The sequence below is a fragment of the Leuciscus leuciscus genome (assembly GCF_965113295.1).
Source record: "Leuciscus leuciscus genome assembly, chromosome: 14".
NCBI classification, from domain to species: Eukaryota; Metazoa; Chordata; class Actinopteri; order Cypriniformes; family Leuciscidae; genus Leuciscus; species Leuciscus leuciscus.
This window is the reverse complement of record NC_138738.1, coordinates 23,188,288-23,206,139: the sequence shown is the minus strand read 5'-3', so window position 1 is coordinate 23,206,139 and position 17,852 is coordinate 23,188,288. Positions and strand designations below refer to the sequence as shown.

Below are 17,852 nucleotides of genomic sequence, written 5' to 3'. Positions count from 1 at the left end.
ATGATTTTTATAATGGCAATGAATCAAAGCTGAATTTACTTTATCTGGACAATGACTTTCGTCTAGAGCTGCTGTACAGCCAAAACAAACTTTGTTGCATTAATTTCCTGTTATCACTGTAAAGCTGCTTTGAAACAATCTGTATTGTAAAAAGCACTATATAAATAAAGGTGACTTGACTTGACTTTATTAGACATGTCCTGCTGTGTGATATGCTAAAATCTAAAACTATTTTTAAAATATTTTTTTGGTAATTATTTTATAATCATACACATGTCATATTAAGTGAACCACTACTGCACTACCTTTCTATGAAGAGTTGGGGAGAGCAAAATTAAAATGATTAAAATTAGTCACCTGTAGTGACCCTTTTTGCTGTGACGCTTGCCTAACTGGCCCATGTTGATCTATATTGACTCTTGATTATCTGTATTGGTGTCTGGATTATCCAGTAATCTGGATTATCTGTCATGCTGACCTATAGTGACTTTTTCATGATGACCTGTTTACTTTCAGTAACTTTTGTTCACCTGTATTTTGTCATGTTTAGGAGCTGGTTGTTGCTCTTAGTCACCTAGTGGTGCAGTATGAGAGTAATTTCTGTACTGTGGCTCTGCAGTTCATGGAGGAAGAGAAAAACTATGCTGTGGCTTCACCTGCAAATTCTACAGGTAATTATTTATAAACTCTTTTAGATTTATTGGTTTTCTCAGTGATTTATAGAATTAAATTTTCCTAATGGAATACTAACATACTACTTAATGTATACTGCTCAATATACTAAATATATGCCACATTTCAAATTAAGGGATACTGCATTGTCACATTAAAATTATGTTTAAAGGTATAGCGGAGGATCTTTCCAAATTTTAGATAAGACCCGCCCTCTCCACTTTTTGAAAAGTTTGATTGATTCACCAGAATGATTGACAATTAGGAGGACCAATAGTTTAGACTACCCACCAGGAAGTAAAACATCCTCCGCTATACCTTTAAGTCAAAGAGTAGATGTTAAAATTTGTGGTTTATTTTGATACTTGTTGATTCAACACATTGGTATTAGAATTTCAAGTGTGCATTTTGCCAAATATAATTGGTTGGGCAGATATTCCATACATACAGAAAATTTGTGCACTTACGTAATGCATAATTAGCAGTATGCTGTTCTAAACATAGTCATGGTCCATTGTTTATCCGTTATATCCGGCTGCCACTGACCTTTGACTTTTTTTTGTTTATGTAGAGACAGGGAACGTTACCCCGGGCAGGGACAGTCCTGCCATCCCTCGTTTACGATCAGTGAACTCCTACACAAACATCAGAGCTGCCACCACCTCTCGAACCCTCAATAAGAGCCTTCAGAACCTCAACCTCAACGAGGAAGGTGAGTCAAACTCCACTCTATATCACTAAGCCTGAATTCTCTTTATTCTCAGCTAGAAGTCAGCAGGTATAATGTTGAAAAGAAAAAATTATAATAAAAAAATTTGAAAAAATACAATATTGAAAAGTTTTCAATTAATTTTTCAGTTACATTCATAACATTTGGTTCAAAGTGATTGCTTAAATCATGATGCATTAAAGTGCCTAATTAAAAGTGTAATAAGCCAGGAAAGAGAGCTTAGTTCAGTAATTGCACACTATTTGATGCTATCTTCTCTGAGACGTGGAACTCGGACAAGAAAAGGATACTTTGAGCTCAGGTGCACACCTAAAAGGTCAAATGCACACATGAATATGTTAAAAATGCTTGTCTTAAGGCCTGTTCACACCAAGAACAAGAACTATAAAGATAACTAAAATGATGGCTATTTTAGCTGCCACACCAACACACGATATCTGCCGCTTTAAATGCTTGAGCTCTTTAAAGTCTGGTGTTTTCTGATTGGATATCTGTGGCAGGCAGGACGGGGCCGAGAGCCATGGGAACGGAGCGATTGCTAATGAGTGTCACCTGTGTGCTACAGCGGTCTTGAGTCTCACGGAGGAGCTTCAGAAGGATAAAAGGAGACGAGAGCGGACCAGGCCTGGACTTTATGCCAGTGTTTTGTTTTAATTTAAGTCGCAGTCGTCCATGAGGAGCTGCCATTTTGCTTTCGTTTTGTTATTTGTTTATTTTGTATATAAAAGTTAAGTTGAACGTTTGCCGGTTCCCGCCTCCTTTGTGCTGCCCAATCTCCTCAGAACCGCAATCCTCTTCAGCAGCGAGTGCTGTCTGACAGCGTGTACCTCCTTCCTCCCGGGTTTCAGCACCAATGTAACAAGTAGAGATGCACCGATATTAAATTTCTCAGCTGATACCGATGGCCGATTATTCAGAATGATATCGGCTGATACCGATAGTTTGTTTTTTGTATATTTTTTGTTAAAAATCTCTCCCAAATAATACTGCAAACTATACAGAGAACCCCTTTCATTTGGTACACTATAATATTAGAGGTTAAAATTAACAACAGAGCTATTATATTCAACTGCTCTTTATTTCCAGATATAATATTACACTTAAATAAAAGCTGAAATGTTTGTATACAACTCATTTACACATGTAAGGTAGTTTTCATAAGCACTTGTCTTCATGGCAAATTTATTCAAACATACATAATTAACAGTAAATAAGCTCCTCTTTATTTTTTTTATTTTTTTTTATAAAGCTAATAACTAACAAACAGATGACTTTCCTGAGGTAAATGCAACATTAAGTGATATTTTTCACAAGCTTCACAAGCAAGTTTTATTGACATCTTTCCACGGTTTTTAAACAATCGTCCGATGGCGATGAAAATAATTGCTTTTATCGGCCGATACGATTGTTGGCCAATACATCAGTGCATCTCTAGTAACAAGGTTTAAAGGCTCAGGGGAGGAGGAGGCGGGAATCGGTGAACGTTCAACATAAGTTTTAATTACAAAATAAACAAATAACAAAAGAAAAGAAAATTAAAACAAAACATCCACATAAAGTCCAGGCCTGGTCCTCTCTCACTGTCATCACTCTTTTATTCTTCCGGAGCTCGCTCTGTTCCCATGGCTCTTGGACCCGCACTGCTTGCCACAATATTGCTCATCTGTGCTGTTATCATTATAGTTGTGATGTGGACTCTGATCATCTTTTTTATTTAGAATAATTTGTAGAACTATATCTTTATCGTCCTTGGCGTGAATGGGCCTTTAGTGAGTATTGATGTAAATACAGTCGATTATACCTTTATGATGAAAATTGTCTTTAATCATAATTAATTCTTTCATTTACTCACCCTCATGCTGGTCTTATTTCTTACCTGAATCCTTATTTCATTTATCTTTATTCTATTGCCTGAAATTAGTTTGTTTACTTATTTATTTTTACTTGTCTTCAACACAAGGACTTTCTTTAGGACTTTTTACTTATATAGTTAGCTTAGTAGTGGTATTGAAATTGGGTATCAAGAATTCAAAGAAATTTCACTGATATTTAAAAATGTGATACTTTAAAAAGCTTATTTCCAGCCAAAAAGAGCTACAGTACTGTGCAAAAGTCTTAGGCACGCTAGTATTTTCACACACATATTATATTAACGTGAAAATATTAACATGCCTAGGACTTTTGCACAGTACTGAATATTGTTATATATATATTGTTATTTTAAAATAAATATACTCATATTTTGATATAATATTATGGTCATATCGCTCATCTATATTCCCAACCATGCTTGTGTTTATATGCGTGTTCTAGGTGGTCCAGCAGCATTCTCTCCAGGGAACCTGAGCACCAGTAGCAGTGCCAGCAGTACTCTGGGCAGCCCTGATAATGATGAATACCTACTCTCCTTTGAAACCATCGACAAGATGAGGAGAGTCAGCTCATACTCTTCCTTAAATTCTCTTATTGGTGAGATTCCCTGTTTCAGCAACAGCCATAGATTAGACCTTCATCGGATTCCTTTGAAAAAGAATGTTGAGATGTGTACGAAATTAGTTCTACACACAAGATATTTATTTAAAATCTGACAAATGTCTTGAAGTAAAACATTGCACAATGCTTTAATGTTAAGCTTGCTATAAGCAGAATAATTCAATGGCCTGTGGTCAGTTATTCCATCAGGGTGATTCAAGACCTGATCCTGATCACCCTTTCAGGATTTCATTTGTGATAACCAGCTGGATGTACATTATCCCGCTTATTACGCAGCTACTTGCAACATAAGTAAATAACTGGAACAAAATATGAATTTGAGCTGAGATATTTTATTAGTATGTGAAACTTGTATGTGAAGAAAAACATTTCCTAGCAAGCATTTTGTTGCAAAGATGAACAAACAAGTTCAAACAAGATTTAGGGTATTATGTTGTAGGGGAATTACCACATGAAGAGACCTGTATGCTCAATGAAGACCAGGAGTGCTAGCTTAAGATATTAAAACACTAATACTTATAGTCAAATGGATAATCCTGCAAGCACAATTAGATAAAACTTAGGCAATATTGTTTCCCTTCAAGGCTAAGTTTTGGCAGGACTTCACTGGAACAGAACAGGAAAGCTACATCCACACAGGGCACAGAGCACTGATACAAACTTAGACAAACTTACAAAGTTAGAAAGCAAAAATCTCAACGCAAAAGAAAAGGAACTAAGTAAAAGAAAGAAAAGTAAAATAAGTGAGACGAGAGTAGTTAGGTGGCTTGCATGACGTTGTTTGGTCTTAACCTCCGTCTTAACCCATTTTACCAGTCTTAAGATGTAGTCTTAACCAAATGCTTTGTTCGTATCCTGAGTTTTTAAACTCAGATGTTTGTCCAACCCTTAGAGGAGTTCTGACCAATTAGACATTATCTTTAGTTTGGGACATAACTCTTTCTCCTCCTCTCACATAAATTACCTCTTATCTTATTAGTCACATGGTCTCTTAATTTTCCTGCACTAGCAGCGTATGATTTAGACCTGAATTTTATAATGAGAGTACAATACGTTTTACATGGATTTGATTTATACCATAATTTAAGAAATAGAAAATCATTCATCCTGATACCAAGCACACCATAATTCCTATGAACTATTAAATAGTTATTAAAAAGGGCATAAACAATGAGTGATTACAGCATGATAGTCTAATGTGTGGGTTACAGACATTATGTAGAATTACTGTATGCAATGTAATGATGTTTGATTATAAATCCGACTAGCGTTGTTTTGGAATGATCTGATTCATTTTGATCTGTAAAGGCAGTCTCTGATTTTAGAGAGGATTTGAGTCCTGCTGTTTAAAGGAGAGGTCAAACAGAGGTCTGACCAAAAAGAATCAAGTATTTAAGTGAGCGATTTAATAATTGTGATTTAAATACCACTTGATAACCCTAATAAATATACATAAAGCCAAAACAAACAGAACATCCAAACAGAACTAACAAAGTAAATGTCAAAGAAACAACATCATAATAGACTCAATTTAAAACCTGCTGGTTATTGTAAATATTCCAAGATGTAAATTGTCCATCCATATGAACATATCACATAATTTTTCAGTCATAATCAAATGATTGACAGAGCAAATGTTTAGACCCATTTTTTTTGTCTGTAAGATAAGCTGGTTAGCCAGTATGACACACCAGTTTTATAAAACTTCTAATCTATGATTTATTAATCTCACTATAATCTTGACCTGATGGCTAATGGAAGATATGACAAAAACAGACTAACTGCAGTGAGAGGTTGCAAACGAATTGATGACTGAATCATTTTTATATGAACTCTTACAGTTCTCACATGTACTGAACTAAACTGAATTGAATCCTGTTCCACACAAGCTTGGTATGTTCCCCTTCTCTGAGAATTTAGAAGGAAGTCAATCCTTGTTCATGTATGGCCTCTGCGGATAAATGGTTAAATCAAGAGAACAGAAAACTAAAAATCCCTCCGCAGCAGAATTTTACTCATTTATTTTAGTGCTATTTCAACATAATAGATCCTCTAAATTTAAGTAATTAAGTCGCAATCAAACCTGCTGTAAAATCTCTTTTTTTCTCTCTCACTCTTTATTATCTGACATTTATTTTTTGCTCTGGTCAGCCCCTTCAGATATTTAAAATTGTTACTTTTATCATTGTGAGGCCAGATTGAGGCTTTGTTCCAACATTCAAGCTGTTATTATATCTGATTCCATTATATTTCAATCCATTTCATTTGTTTCTGTCTCATTCAATCATTACCTTTTTTTGGCTCACCATTGGTTTTTCTGTATTCAGCCACACATGCATCCTTTTTCATTTTCTTCACCCTTTCACTCCTCTGAGTTGCATCAGTGCAGTCCACACCAGCACCTTACAAAACCTCTTCATTTTATCTTTATCCTCTGACCTCCTGTCAACCCATCCTTTCCTTATATTCTCCTTTTCCTCTACTTAGTTTTATTTTATTTTATATAATCTGTGACTAATGCATTTCAAGTATGAAGTCCTTACTCAACCTCAGAAGCGACTGTGCTTTGCATACATAAATCAGTAGCCAGGCAATGCAAAAACATGAGTGCTAGCACAGCAGAGTCCGGGGTTCGAAGCACCTTCCAGTTAACATGGATACTTGGATTCAGGGTGTTTTATTTATTTATTTTTAATTTTTATTTATTTTATAGCAGGTGTTGTGCTTGAAGTGAAGTTGCAGAATATATCATAACAATGTATAAAGGTAAAATAATTTAACTAGGAGTGTTATTCAGTAGATAGAAATCACAGTAAATAGAAAAAATCAGTTCTGGACAAGATATGGAAATATCTATAGGTACTGTAATATAAATATTCTGCCCTAAAATGTTTCTTTGAGTGAATAGATGTTAATAGATATTCATCAGTTAGATATTGTTTTCTTAATGGAGACATTTAGTACAATGAACTTTTTAAATGTATTCTTCTCTAGGATTAATATATGGCATCAAATCTCTACAAAATAATTTTTATAAAGAATAATAGCAATCATGAACGAATGGACAAGTCATGAAAAAAGGATGACATTTTTTGCCAAAACCTGATGCAAATCTGATGCAACAATACATAAATAAAAAGTTTTTTTCTGAGCAAATATTAATTTAATTGTAACTACTTTAATTAATCAGTATATCATGTAGTTCATTAGATTATGAAGTGATTATAAATGTTTAAGCGATTGAAAGCCTTAATTACAGATCATTGGTCTGATCTTTTAAGTTACAGCTGGTCAGTAGAATGCTTGTTTTTTTGTTTTGTTTTTGCTCAAATACACATTATCCAGTGCTGATGCATGGAAAGTGAGCTAGAGCTTTTAGCGTTCTCTGGAGTACTATGATATGCATAATCTGCTTTGGTTAGGAAAATGTTTTGTCAGTGTTATAAACCTCTAACTTCATTATTGGGTCCATTTCTTAGTGTGTTTTGAAACTGTGTCAGGTTGTGACAGCACACCACTGCAGTCTTGCTGAATATTTCATGCCCCTCTGTTGAATATTATGGCTCTGTTTACATCGGCAAATAACAAAAAAGGAGTGTGCCAGAGCCCCGCCCCATCCCGTATTATACTCTCACTTTCTCTACTGGTGACTATTTGATGGTTGTTGAATTATCTTAGCTGCAAATTTTTTTAAATTTGATTTGTTTTTGATTTGTTGAAAATTACTACTAATTTCAGTTAAAATTGCTTAAGATCAGCATTTAGAGTGATGGATCATTCAGATCATTGAACATCTGCTTTCCGTACCAGCTGTTATTGTGTGGATAAAGAAAAGTGCAAGAAGAGAGAGTGAGGTGGAGGAGGTGTCCCTAGAGACTGTGTTCATGAAGCACTTTGGATTTTGCATGCATTAGTATGGCAGACACTCTGTGCATTCCAATGATGAGGGGCTCCACACTCACACAGCACCACAGGGAAAGCAGAAAGTCTTTCTGCATCACAAATACGCTCAGCTGCCTGATGGTCTCTTGACGTTCACACACACTTCTTCATGCGCTGCAGCACAGGTATACTCATCTGGCCGATAGGATAGTTAGCATACATGCACACATTACAGATGCGCCCTGTCTCATAATGAGGTGAGGATGGCACCTCTACGTAATTTAAGGAATGTGTGTTTTGATCACCGGAGTGGTGCAGAGCAAGATGAACTAGTGACTAACACTAATGACATGCTGCAGGCGATGATAGAATGAAAATGCATGAGAAATGAGAGAAAAAAACAAAACACAAAAGTCTTATAATGTCATCTGCGGTTGCTGGTTCACTCTAGGGACAGGAGAGAAAATGTCAGATTGAAATCAACGTTTTCCCACAGCTGTTTCCTGCTTCTGAAATTACATAATTTCCAGACCAGGCAATGACATCAGGATAATGGCTATGACAGCTTCTAATGAAAGATGGATGAGATCTGCCGATTACTTTTGTGTAAATCAATAATTCTCTTTTTATTGTTACAGGGAGGTGAAGTAATAATGATCTTAATGACTGTACAGGATATTCAGTTTTATCTGTTTCTTATACTAAATTAACAAAACCATAAACAACTTTAACTGTCCTGTATAAACTGGTGTGAGTGGATAATAGAGAATGTCTTCAGTGTTTGTTAATTCTCTGCAAAATTTGGATCGGAATTGCTGTAATAGTGCCATAATATTGCTGATTTATGATTTTTGATTTATGAAGTCATAATACCCTGGTATTCTTTTAATATTGAAATGTTAATCGTTCAGTACCATGAATTCAAAATACCACTGTATTTTCATTCAGTAGCATCACTGTACCATGTTGCAGCAGCAGTACTTTTTTGTAAGGAATATCCCAGGGAAGATCTGAGCTTCAGTTTAACTCTACTGAGTTTTTTCTACACAAATTCTCATTAAATGTACCAATTAAATAATTTCCTTAATTTAAAATGAAACTAACAAAATGTTTTCTCTTTTCAGGAGTGTCTTTTAACAGTGTATATACTCAGATTTGGAGGGTGTTACTGCATCTAGCAGCTGATCCATTTCCAGACGTCTCTGATCTAGCCATGAAGGTTCTCAACAGCATCGCATACAAGGTACAGACAGTCCTGGGATCCTCATTACACCTGCCCCATTTTACTGTGCTTACTAGGGCTTGACATTAAGACATGGCAAATGTGGGTGGATTTCAGCAGTGGCGTGTAATGGATTCACTCCTACTAGCCACTTTGGCGGGTTGAATTTTTATAGGCTATATAATATATACATTTTCAATTGTAGTCTTTTAAAAAAGGCATCTAAAATAACAACCTAAGTGCAATGTAGTGTTGTCAAAAATATAAATTTTTCAATATATATCGATACTGAAATATCTGAAACTCTTCCAATACTAATTTTCCTCAGAATAGACACACAATACCAACTCTCTCTACTCTTCGACAGTGAGTTGACACACAAACCGCCTCCCCTCACTCACTCGTTTCATTTGCTCAGGATGAATATTGTTGGTGTTACAGGGCTTGAATTTCGGCGTGAGATTACACGTATTGCGCAGAATTTTACTCATTCCCTCACATTTTTTGGTGCTTACACCCAAAGTGTGTGCACATAAAGCCACCTCTCAGTACTAAATTGAGTTATTTTTCGCTGCTTATTGAACTTAAACAGTCAAATACACACACAATAATGTCAAAATGCCAAGAATATTGGCGAGTATTCACGTAGACACAGACAGTTATATCTTAGGTGAACATAAGTAGAGAAAGTCAAGTCACCTTTGTTTATATAGCGCTTTTTACAATACAGATTGTTTCAAAGCAGCAGTGTTGATTCATTTTCATTGTAAAAAGCATTAGTTATTCATTTAGTTAATTTATCTATACAGCAGCTCTGTAGAAAACAGTGATGCCTTCGTCCAGCTCAGTTCAGTTCTCATACAATGGTGTCAATGCAGGCAGATCAGTAATATTGTTGAATATTAAGAAAGATAACGCATGTGTAACAGTATAATGGATAATGGATCTGTGTGTCAGGTCTTAAAGTGACAGCAGCCTAATTTACCTGCTGCCAAATTATGAGATTACATAAAAAAATATATACATGGCAGTTTTTTCCCCATGTTCAGTGAAAATGATGAGTGGCTAATAACTTTAGCCACAGTGACTGTTGAGCAAAAAGTAAATGTCAAGCCCTGGTGCTATTTATACCTGCTATATCAGCATATATTTATATTTAGTGTTATTTTATTTTATTTTATTTGTTTCGGTCCAGAACATTTTGTGCTACAAGTATTGGAGAATAAAACATTGTCAGTGTCAAGGTTTTCTGTTTGGCCGATATGTCGGAAGCGGGACTTTTATTTTGATGGCACTGAGAACACCAGCCCCTGAGCACACAATGCTCCCATCTCTGTTTAACAGTTTTGTCTAATACGTACAGTATGGAAGCTTGTTTCCGCCGCAGAATAAAGAAACTAAAAAGGTAATTGCTTTTTATGGCACAATTCTGACTTTCTCTCAATTGTGAGTTTACATCTCACAATTGTGACTTTTGTTCTCAGAATTGCATGATATAAACGCGCAATTGTGAGTTATAAAGTCAAAATTGTGTGATACAAACTCGCAATTGCTTTTTATAAAGTCAGAATTGCAGGATGTAAAAGTTTGATGGTTTTTTTTTTGTGATTGCAAATTTATATCCTGCACTTCTGACTTCTTTTCTCAGACTCAGACTTTCTCAGCCTGATTGCATTGTGCCAGTAAAAATGACTGGCAAATGGCGATTGAGCGTGCGAGCTAGGAGCAGAGCCATCCGCTATATAGCTCAGCGCTCATTGCCATTGCCTCTGAATATTTTTCATTCATGAAGCAAGTCTTGCAAGCATTGTATACCTTTCGCCTTTGACTACGCTTTTAAGAGGATGCCACTTTCACTTGCTGCTCTCCTTCCGCCGTGTGGCAGAAACACAATGTCCATCAAGGAGGGTCGAACGCACGATGCATCTTCAGCTTTGGCCAGAGCCAGGATCCCAAGTTGTTCAGGAAACTGCACTCGGCCACAGACCTGGCGCTCATAAGGCTGACCCAACCAGAGATGAGGGCCTCTGAGAAAAAGGGCTGCAGCTCCTCCAGCACGTTCAAGATCCTCCTCCGCTAAACATTCATCTAAGCACCAGGACAGACTGCCCGCTGCCATCTCCTCTGGCTCGAGGATGGACCCAGAAACAGCTGTGAGGCCCAAGTCCAGGCAGTACAAGTACCCCAAGAGACAAGGACCTCACCCAAGTAAGCCTGTGCCTGAGCTTCAGCCGCGGTTGCAGGCTACAGTAGCCTGCGAGGCATAATCCCTGTTCATTCTCTCATTCCCAGCACGAGTGTTCCCCAGGTGCACTGTGGTGGTCTAGCTCGTGCAGGGACTGTCAGTGTCTCCCCTTAAAAGAGAGCTATGCCCTGTTTCCAGGCAGCGAGCCGCTTGAGATACTTTCCGAGTTGCGTGCAGAATGGGTAAGGGAACACAATCCCAAACGGTTATACACTTCAGTTTGCATGCAGACCACCCCACCAGCGGATTACTTACAGCAGTTTGTCTAGTTGGTCACAAGACTGTTTTGAGTGGGTCGCGGTGTGTGCAGTCAAAGAAAAAACAACAAATGTAATTGTATGTTTTTCTGATGCAAGACATTTATTTTGAAAGACATGTCTGAAAGCTGTTGTCACTTCTGTCAGATGCAGTTTAAGAGTGCCTGAGAAAAACGTGTTGCCTGATTCAGTATCTACAGTCAGATGAGATGTTGTCAGGATATATGTCTGTGTCATTTTTCTAACGTTATTTTCTTAACTTGTTACAAAATAAAAAGTCTCTCACCTCAGAATAACAAACTTTCCTGTCCTGTCAGTCGTTGTACTGATGCCCGTGACACTCTTCAATTCTGCGCACAAATGTGGCAGAGCGCACTTTATTTTATAATTGATTAATTATAATTCATTATAAATAAAGTGCAAAAGAAATTACAAGCATACAACGTCGTAGTTATGTTATCAATTAGCAAGTAATGAAATGACCAAAAAGTACCAATAAATTACGTAACTGGTTCGTTGTGTGTTAGCTGGAAAGGATTTCAGGTATATTGTCCATTCTATTCATCAGGATTAGTTTCCATATGTTGGAAATGGGAATTTCCAATTCTTTAGCTATTTTCTTACAGCCACGTTCTATTTTGTGAAGCTCAACAATCTTTTGCTGCTCATCAGAACTATATTCTTTGGTTTTACTCATTGTGATGAATGATTAAGGGAATTTGGCCTTTGTGTTTCCTCATATTTGTACTCCTGTGCAACAAGTAGTCATTTTCATATTCCTAGTCACCCTGGTGTGCTAAAAAAAAAGTAATATTAATGAAAATATATTGCTGACCCGACGATGCATGAGCATTTTGCGACAGCAGGCGAGCTTGCAGCACTTGGACGAGTGCAAAGTCAAAGTGGCGAAAAAAATCGATCTCACCCGCTTCAAAGGCAGGCAGAACGGAACCTCCTATCGATACAAGCAGTCCATGTCCCCGGCCGTCTGAATTGCGGCCCAGATGTGCTGTCCAGGAGTGGGACAGTTCACGGAGAATGGAGGCTGCATCCTCAGACGGTCCAGGTAATTTTGAGCCTGTTTGGGGAAACGGAGGACGAATTGTTCGCTTTGGAGTAGAATGCGCATTGCCCATTGTTCTTTTCACTGATGAGTGCTCCCCTAGAAGGGGATGCGTTATCAAGCCGCTGACGCAAAACGGTCAAAATCATGCCACCGGTGCTGCACAAGATCAGGGAGGAATAGGAGACTGTGCTACTGGTCGCGCTGAATTGGCCAAACCAGCCGTGGCTTCCAGAGCAAGTGGAACATCTGGTGGCTCCCTGTTGCCAGTTCCATTACAGAGGGACCTGCTGTCTCAAGTGTTGGGTACTGACACCCCAGGCCAGAGCAATGGAACCTGCATGGCTGGCAGGTCAGTGAGATGGGCGGACATTGAATGTGCAACAAAGGGTCTTGGATTCAATTGCTGATGCAAGAGCCCCGTCAACCAGATGCCTTTACACTCTGAAATGGAAAGTCTTTGTGTCCTGGGGTGTAAAGTGAGAAAATGAGGACCCATCAACCTGCTCTGTGTCTGTCATTTTGTAATTTCTACAGGACTGTTTGGATAACGGGCACACACCATCCACTCTAAAGGTGTGTGTGGCTGCCATTTCAGTTTTTCATTCAGCCATTGATTATTGCTCAGTAGGGAAGCACAATTTAGTAGCAGGATTTCTCAGAGGAGCGAGACTGCTGCATCTTCCTCATCCTAACCTGGTACCCATCTGGGATTTGTCTCTGGTGCTTAGCGCACTTTCCAAGCCACTTTTCAAACCTCTGCATGCAACGGTACTGAAAGTGCTCTCATTTAAGACTGCACTTTTACTCGCTCTGGCATGTATGAATTGAGAAGGTGATTTATATGCTCTGTCTATAGACACTGCTGGTTCGGAGTTTGGTAAAGATGACTAAATGGTCAGACTGACCACGGATGTGCGCCCAAAGTTCTGTCTGCATCATTTAGAGCACAAGTTATAACGCTGCAAGCGTTTGCTATTTGCTCCTCAGGAGGCTGCATCCTTTATGCCCCATTCATGCTTTGCATGCTTATATGGACAGATGTAGCCATTTTAGGCTGACAGAGCAGCTGTTTGTCTGTTTCCGAATTTGCAGTTAAGGTTCGCTTTCAAAACAACGCTTGTCTCACTGGATTGTAGAAGCTAAAGCGTTAGCGTATGCTTCTAAAAATGAGACTTGTTCCATTGTAGTTCATGCTCACTCTACTAGGAGTATGGTTTCTTCATGGGCCTGGAATAAAGGGATGTCTATTCAGGACATTTGTTTGGCGCAGGTTGGTCTTCTCAGAACACCTTTGCTAGATTTTACAACCTTCAGATTCCTTACTTTGCACCTCATGTTTTGGTTGTGCAGAGCGATGTAAGCTGATTTGCTATTTGTTGTTTTCACATCTGCCCACGCCCTTCCCTGTGAACTGTGTGGTTTCAACTACGTCCGGTACCAAGCTCTGATCTGATACACTGGTTTGGTCACTTTGATTGGAGTATTTATTCCTTGCCTTAGCTAAGCGCTCAAGTTCTTGGCCTTGACATGTGCCTGTGTGTCGACTTATGCTTAGTGACAGAAGTCACTTGTTTATTTCATCAGTTTGTTACTTTATGAGTTTATTACCCTTGAAGTCAGCTCCTCGCCCTGTTATAGGCTTGTCATTCTTGTCTTCTCATCTTATTTATACAGCACTGTAAAAAATAACCAAAGGTTGACCAAAGTGCTTTACATAAAAATTCAAAAATAAGAACACATATTGACCAATAAAACAAAATCATATAAAACACAAAATTTAACCATTATATGCTACCAACATTAAGTGAGCGTTCAGCAAATTCTTAACATCTACAAAGATTTGACAGACCTGATGGATAACGGCAGCTCATTCCACAGTCTCGGCCCTATTACTGCAAAGGCTCGATCACCTTTATGTAGGTGATTTGTCCTTGGCACTATATGAACTTTTAGATTTTCTGAGCATATTGTTCTGGAGGGATTATACGGGATCAAAAGGTTTGCTAAATATTGTGGGGCATGGTTATTTAAAGATTTATACACAAACAATGAAATGTTGTACCTAATTCTAAGATGGACAGGGAGCCATTTTAGAGAAGCTGATACAGGGGTAATTGATTCACGTTTCTATACCCTTTTTAAGAGCCTCACCACAACATTTTGCAACAATTGTTGTCGAGACAAAGATGCAGCGGTGATACCAGAATACAGAGAGTTACAGAAATCCAGAAATGGATTACTCTTTCAGAATCTGCTTTTGATTAAAAAAAAAAGGTCCTTGACCTTAGTCTCCTTGACCAGCACATAATGTCCCCTAGAAATACAGGTTGAATGGCAGTAGGAGTCTTAAAAGTGATAGGCATATGATCAGAGAAATTAGTCTCTCAAACATTTACATTGTCAATTTGCAGATTATGAGTTAAGATCAGATCTAACATGTGGCCTAGTTTGTGGGTAGATCTTTTTAACCCATTGTAGCAAATCAAATGATTCAATCAAATAAAAAAAAATTTCACTTGAAAACTTGTCATTTCTACAACAAATATGCGCATTAAAATTACCCAAGAGTAAAAAGCGGTCATATTTTGTAGACATTTCACTCAAGAGATCAGAGAATTCAACAACAAAACTCTGAACAAAACCTTTTTTTTTTTTTTTTTTTTTTTTGGAGGCCAATGCACTAAAGCGACCGTAACAGGGTTTGTAGATGTGATTTGAAACCGTTGTAGTTTGAAACTCTGCGGTGGTTCAGCCGAGAGTAACTGACATTGAAAGGCTTTTTGTATATAGCTATTAGTCCTTCCCACACCCAACGGGCAAGCTGATGCATACATAGCCCTCAGGCAAAAGTTCAGATAGCGATGATGAGTCTCCTAACTTTAGCCAGGTTTCCAATTTGAAGAAGTCCAGTTCATTAGTCATAATAAATTCATTCAGAATAAAAGTTTTGTTTACTAACAAATGGGCATTTGTCAGAGCTAGCTTTTTTGGTATTAAATCCTTAACAGGAGATTTCTCACAGTGAAAACAGTGGATATTCCTAAGATCCACACCTCTCTCCTGAAAGTGTGGTGGAATAAACCTTCGGGGAACCCCCAGAGAACTCGACACCACCGGTTGAATCCAGCCTCATGGCCCGAAACAATCCGGTCACAGACAACGGCCAGAGGCAGTGAAGAAATCAGGCTTGTCGACTTACGACTAGATGTCAGCAGCATCTTTAATTTAACAGCGATGCCACCACAACATTATCTTTTCCAGTGTAATTAGTTTCTTTGCTCTTTCTTTATCACTGTATGTAGGTGATCACTGTTTGTTTGTTTGTTTGTTTGTTTTTACTTAGGCTAGTAATAGTTTTATGTGATATTGGAAATGTTGACAAGAAATAACTATATCATGATATATATTGTTATCATGAAATAAAATGACTGTTGATCATTTTGATCATTTCGCCCAACCATGGTATATACTGTATCAAACTTCCATTGTTACCTCAGTACTTTTTTGTAAGAATTCAGAAGACTTGTATACATTAAGTCCACAAATTTGCAGGCCTACATACTACATCTGAGACACCTGCTACTGTTAAACTTTTCCACATTCAGCTCTTTGTTATTGAGCAAATACGATTAAAAAGAAACTGCTCTCAGTGGCCTAGTAATGTGAGCAGCAGCTCTGAGAGGCTGCCTTAATTTAAGAAGGCAATAACCACCGCTGACTTCTGTCTTTCAATATCAAGCCGTGTCAGTCCCCAGCTAAGGCTCCTCATCAATGGCCTATGGATCCCTACCCACATGTTGCACAGCGTTAGCACTTAATACTCTACTAATGAATTAGCCTGAGCTGAAAGAGCACTACACTATTCTACTCACCAACTGTTCGTCTTCCATAAGCTGCATTGTGCCAGTGTATCAGATAAAACTAGTGACACTACTAACTTTACTACATTGTAGCATCTGGACCAATCAGACACACAATTATTTATTATGTAATGAATAATCCAACAGACATCTAAATACTGTAACAAGTAAAGCTCCAAGTAGGCCCAAGCAGACTCAGAGATGTCTGTTCTCCCACTGATCATTATCAGCTTTTACTCCCCAGTCCAGTAACTAGTGGACCTCAGATACATTCCAGATGGGGCAAAGTAGCCACATGCAAAACCAAAAGAATGCGAACGCATTAACTCTCACTTCATTTCTCTATTGAAACACACATAATGCCCATAAAAAAGGACTCTTACCCAGTCATTCATAGAAAACCTATGAAGGAACAGGCATGTTTCCAGAACATTTTGTGTATGATTATAGTTTGTTTTGTACTGTATACTGTTTGATGCATGCTTTATGATATAATTATTAGATAATGTACCCTTTTCTTATTCAGTTGTATAATCACTTGAGACATGCACAATTTTGAATCCAATTTCCCCATTTGATCATACATTATTTAATAGTGTTTTGGGCTATGTATTAATCCTGGAATGACCATGTTATTATTACTTGATTAATCAAATCGTATATATATTATTCTTGGTATCTACGAATTTGTATTTTTGATGACCTACATGATCTTGTATATTATATGTTGATACCTATGCAACATATTAGTGTTACAAGAATCTTTAATAGTTTCTGCATCAACACCCAATCCAGTTACATATGCAAATTGCCATGTTCAAGACGATGGATCGTAAAACTTTCCCTCCAAAAGCTTACGTTACCATTGGCTCAATGTCACATGGAGGAGTGACATCCCCCACAAATTAAAGGGCACTTTCGGAGTGGCCACCCTCTCTCTTGCTGCTTTTCCTGGTTGCTAAAAAAAAAATTCTGAGAGTTGATAGATGACCAATACTGTGTGTTCGCTGGACGAACAGATTAATTGATTGTAATGATAATTTAGCTACATCAAGTTAATTTGATTAACTGATCCATATATATATATATATATGTGTGTGTATTGTAAGATATTTGTATTTGTAGTGATTCGTCAATTTAGCTCAAAGGAATTAATACATTTATAGGGAATTCGAAAGAGTCACTTATTACAACCGAGCAAATGACTCGTTCGCGGTTCATTTGAACTGGCTGTAACTATCAACTCTGCAACGGATATAAATATCCGAACTATAGTGAAACACTATGGTTAGCAAGGCAACTTAGATCAGAAGTTTAAGACATTAAATTCGTAAGCACATAACACAAGTAATACTTCTCTTTAAAATACAAACATGACTTTATTGATTATTCTAACACATAAAACTAATATCTAACACAAACACA

General features: G+C 37.6%; 1 protein-coding gene across 5 annotated transcripts in view; it reads left to right on the top strand.

Moving 5' to 3' along the window:
• The window catches only part of rptor (regulatory associated protein of MTOR, complex 1), a 393,572-nt gene that overhangs the window by 272,150 nt on the left and 103,570 nt on the right, over positions 1 to 17,852 (top strand). For all 5 annotated transcript variants that reach the window (XM_082136702.1, XM_082136700.1, XM_082136701.1 and 2 more), the window contains exons 19-22: positions 551 to 671; positions 1,244 to 1,384; positions 3,716 to 3,871; positions 8,902 to 9,020. In XM_082136702.1, the coding sequence (XP_081992828.1) occupies positions 551 to 671; positions 1,244 to 1,384; positions 3,716 to 3,871; positions 8,902 to 9,020 (537 nt within the window). The remainder of the gene's footprint in view (positions 1 to 550; positions 672 to 1,243; positions 1,385 to 3,715; positions 3,872 to 8,901; positions 9,021 to 17,852) is intronic.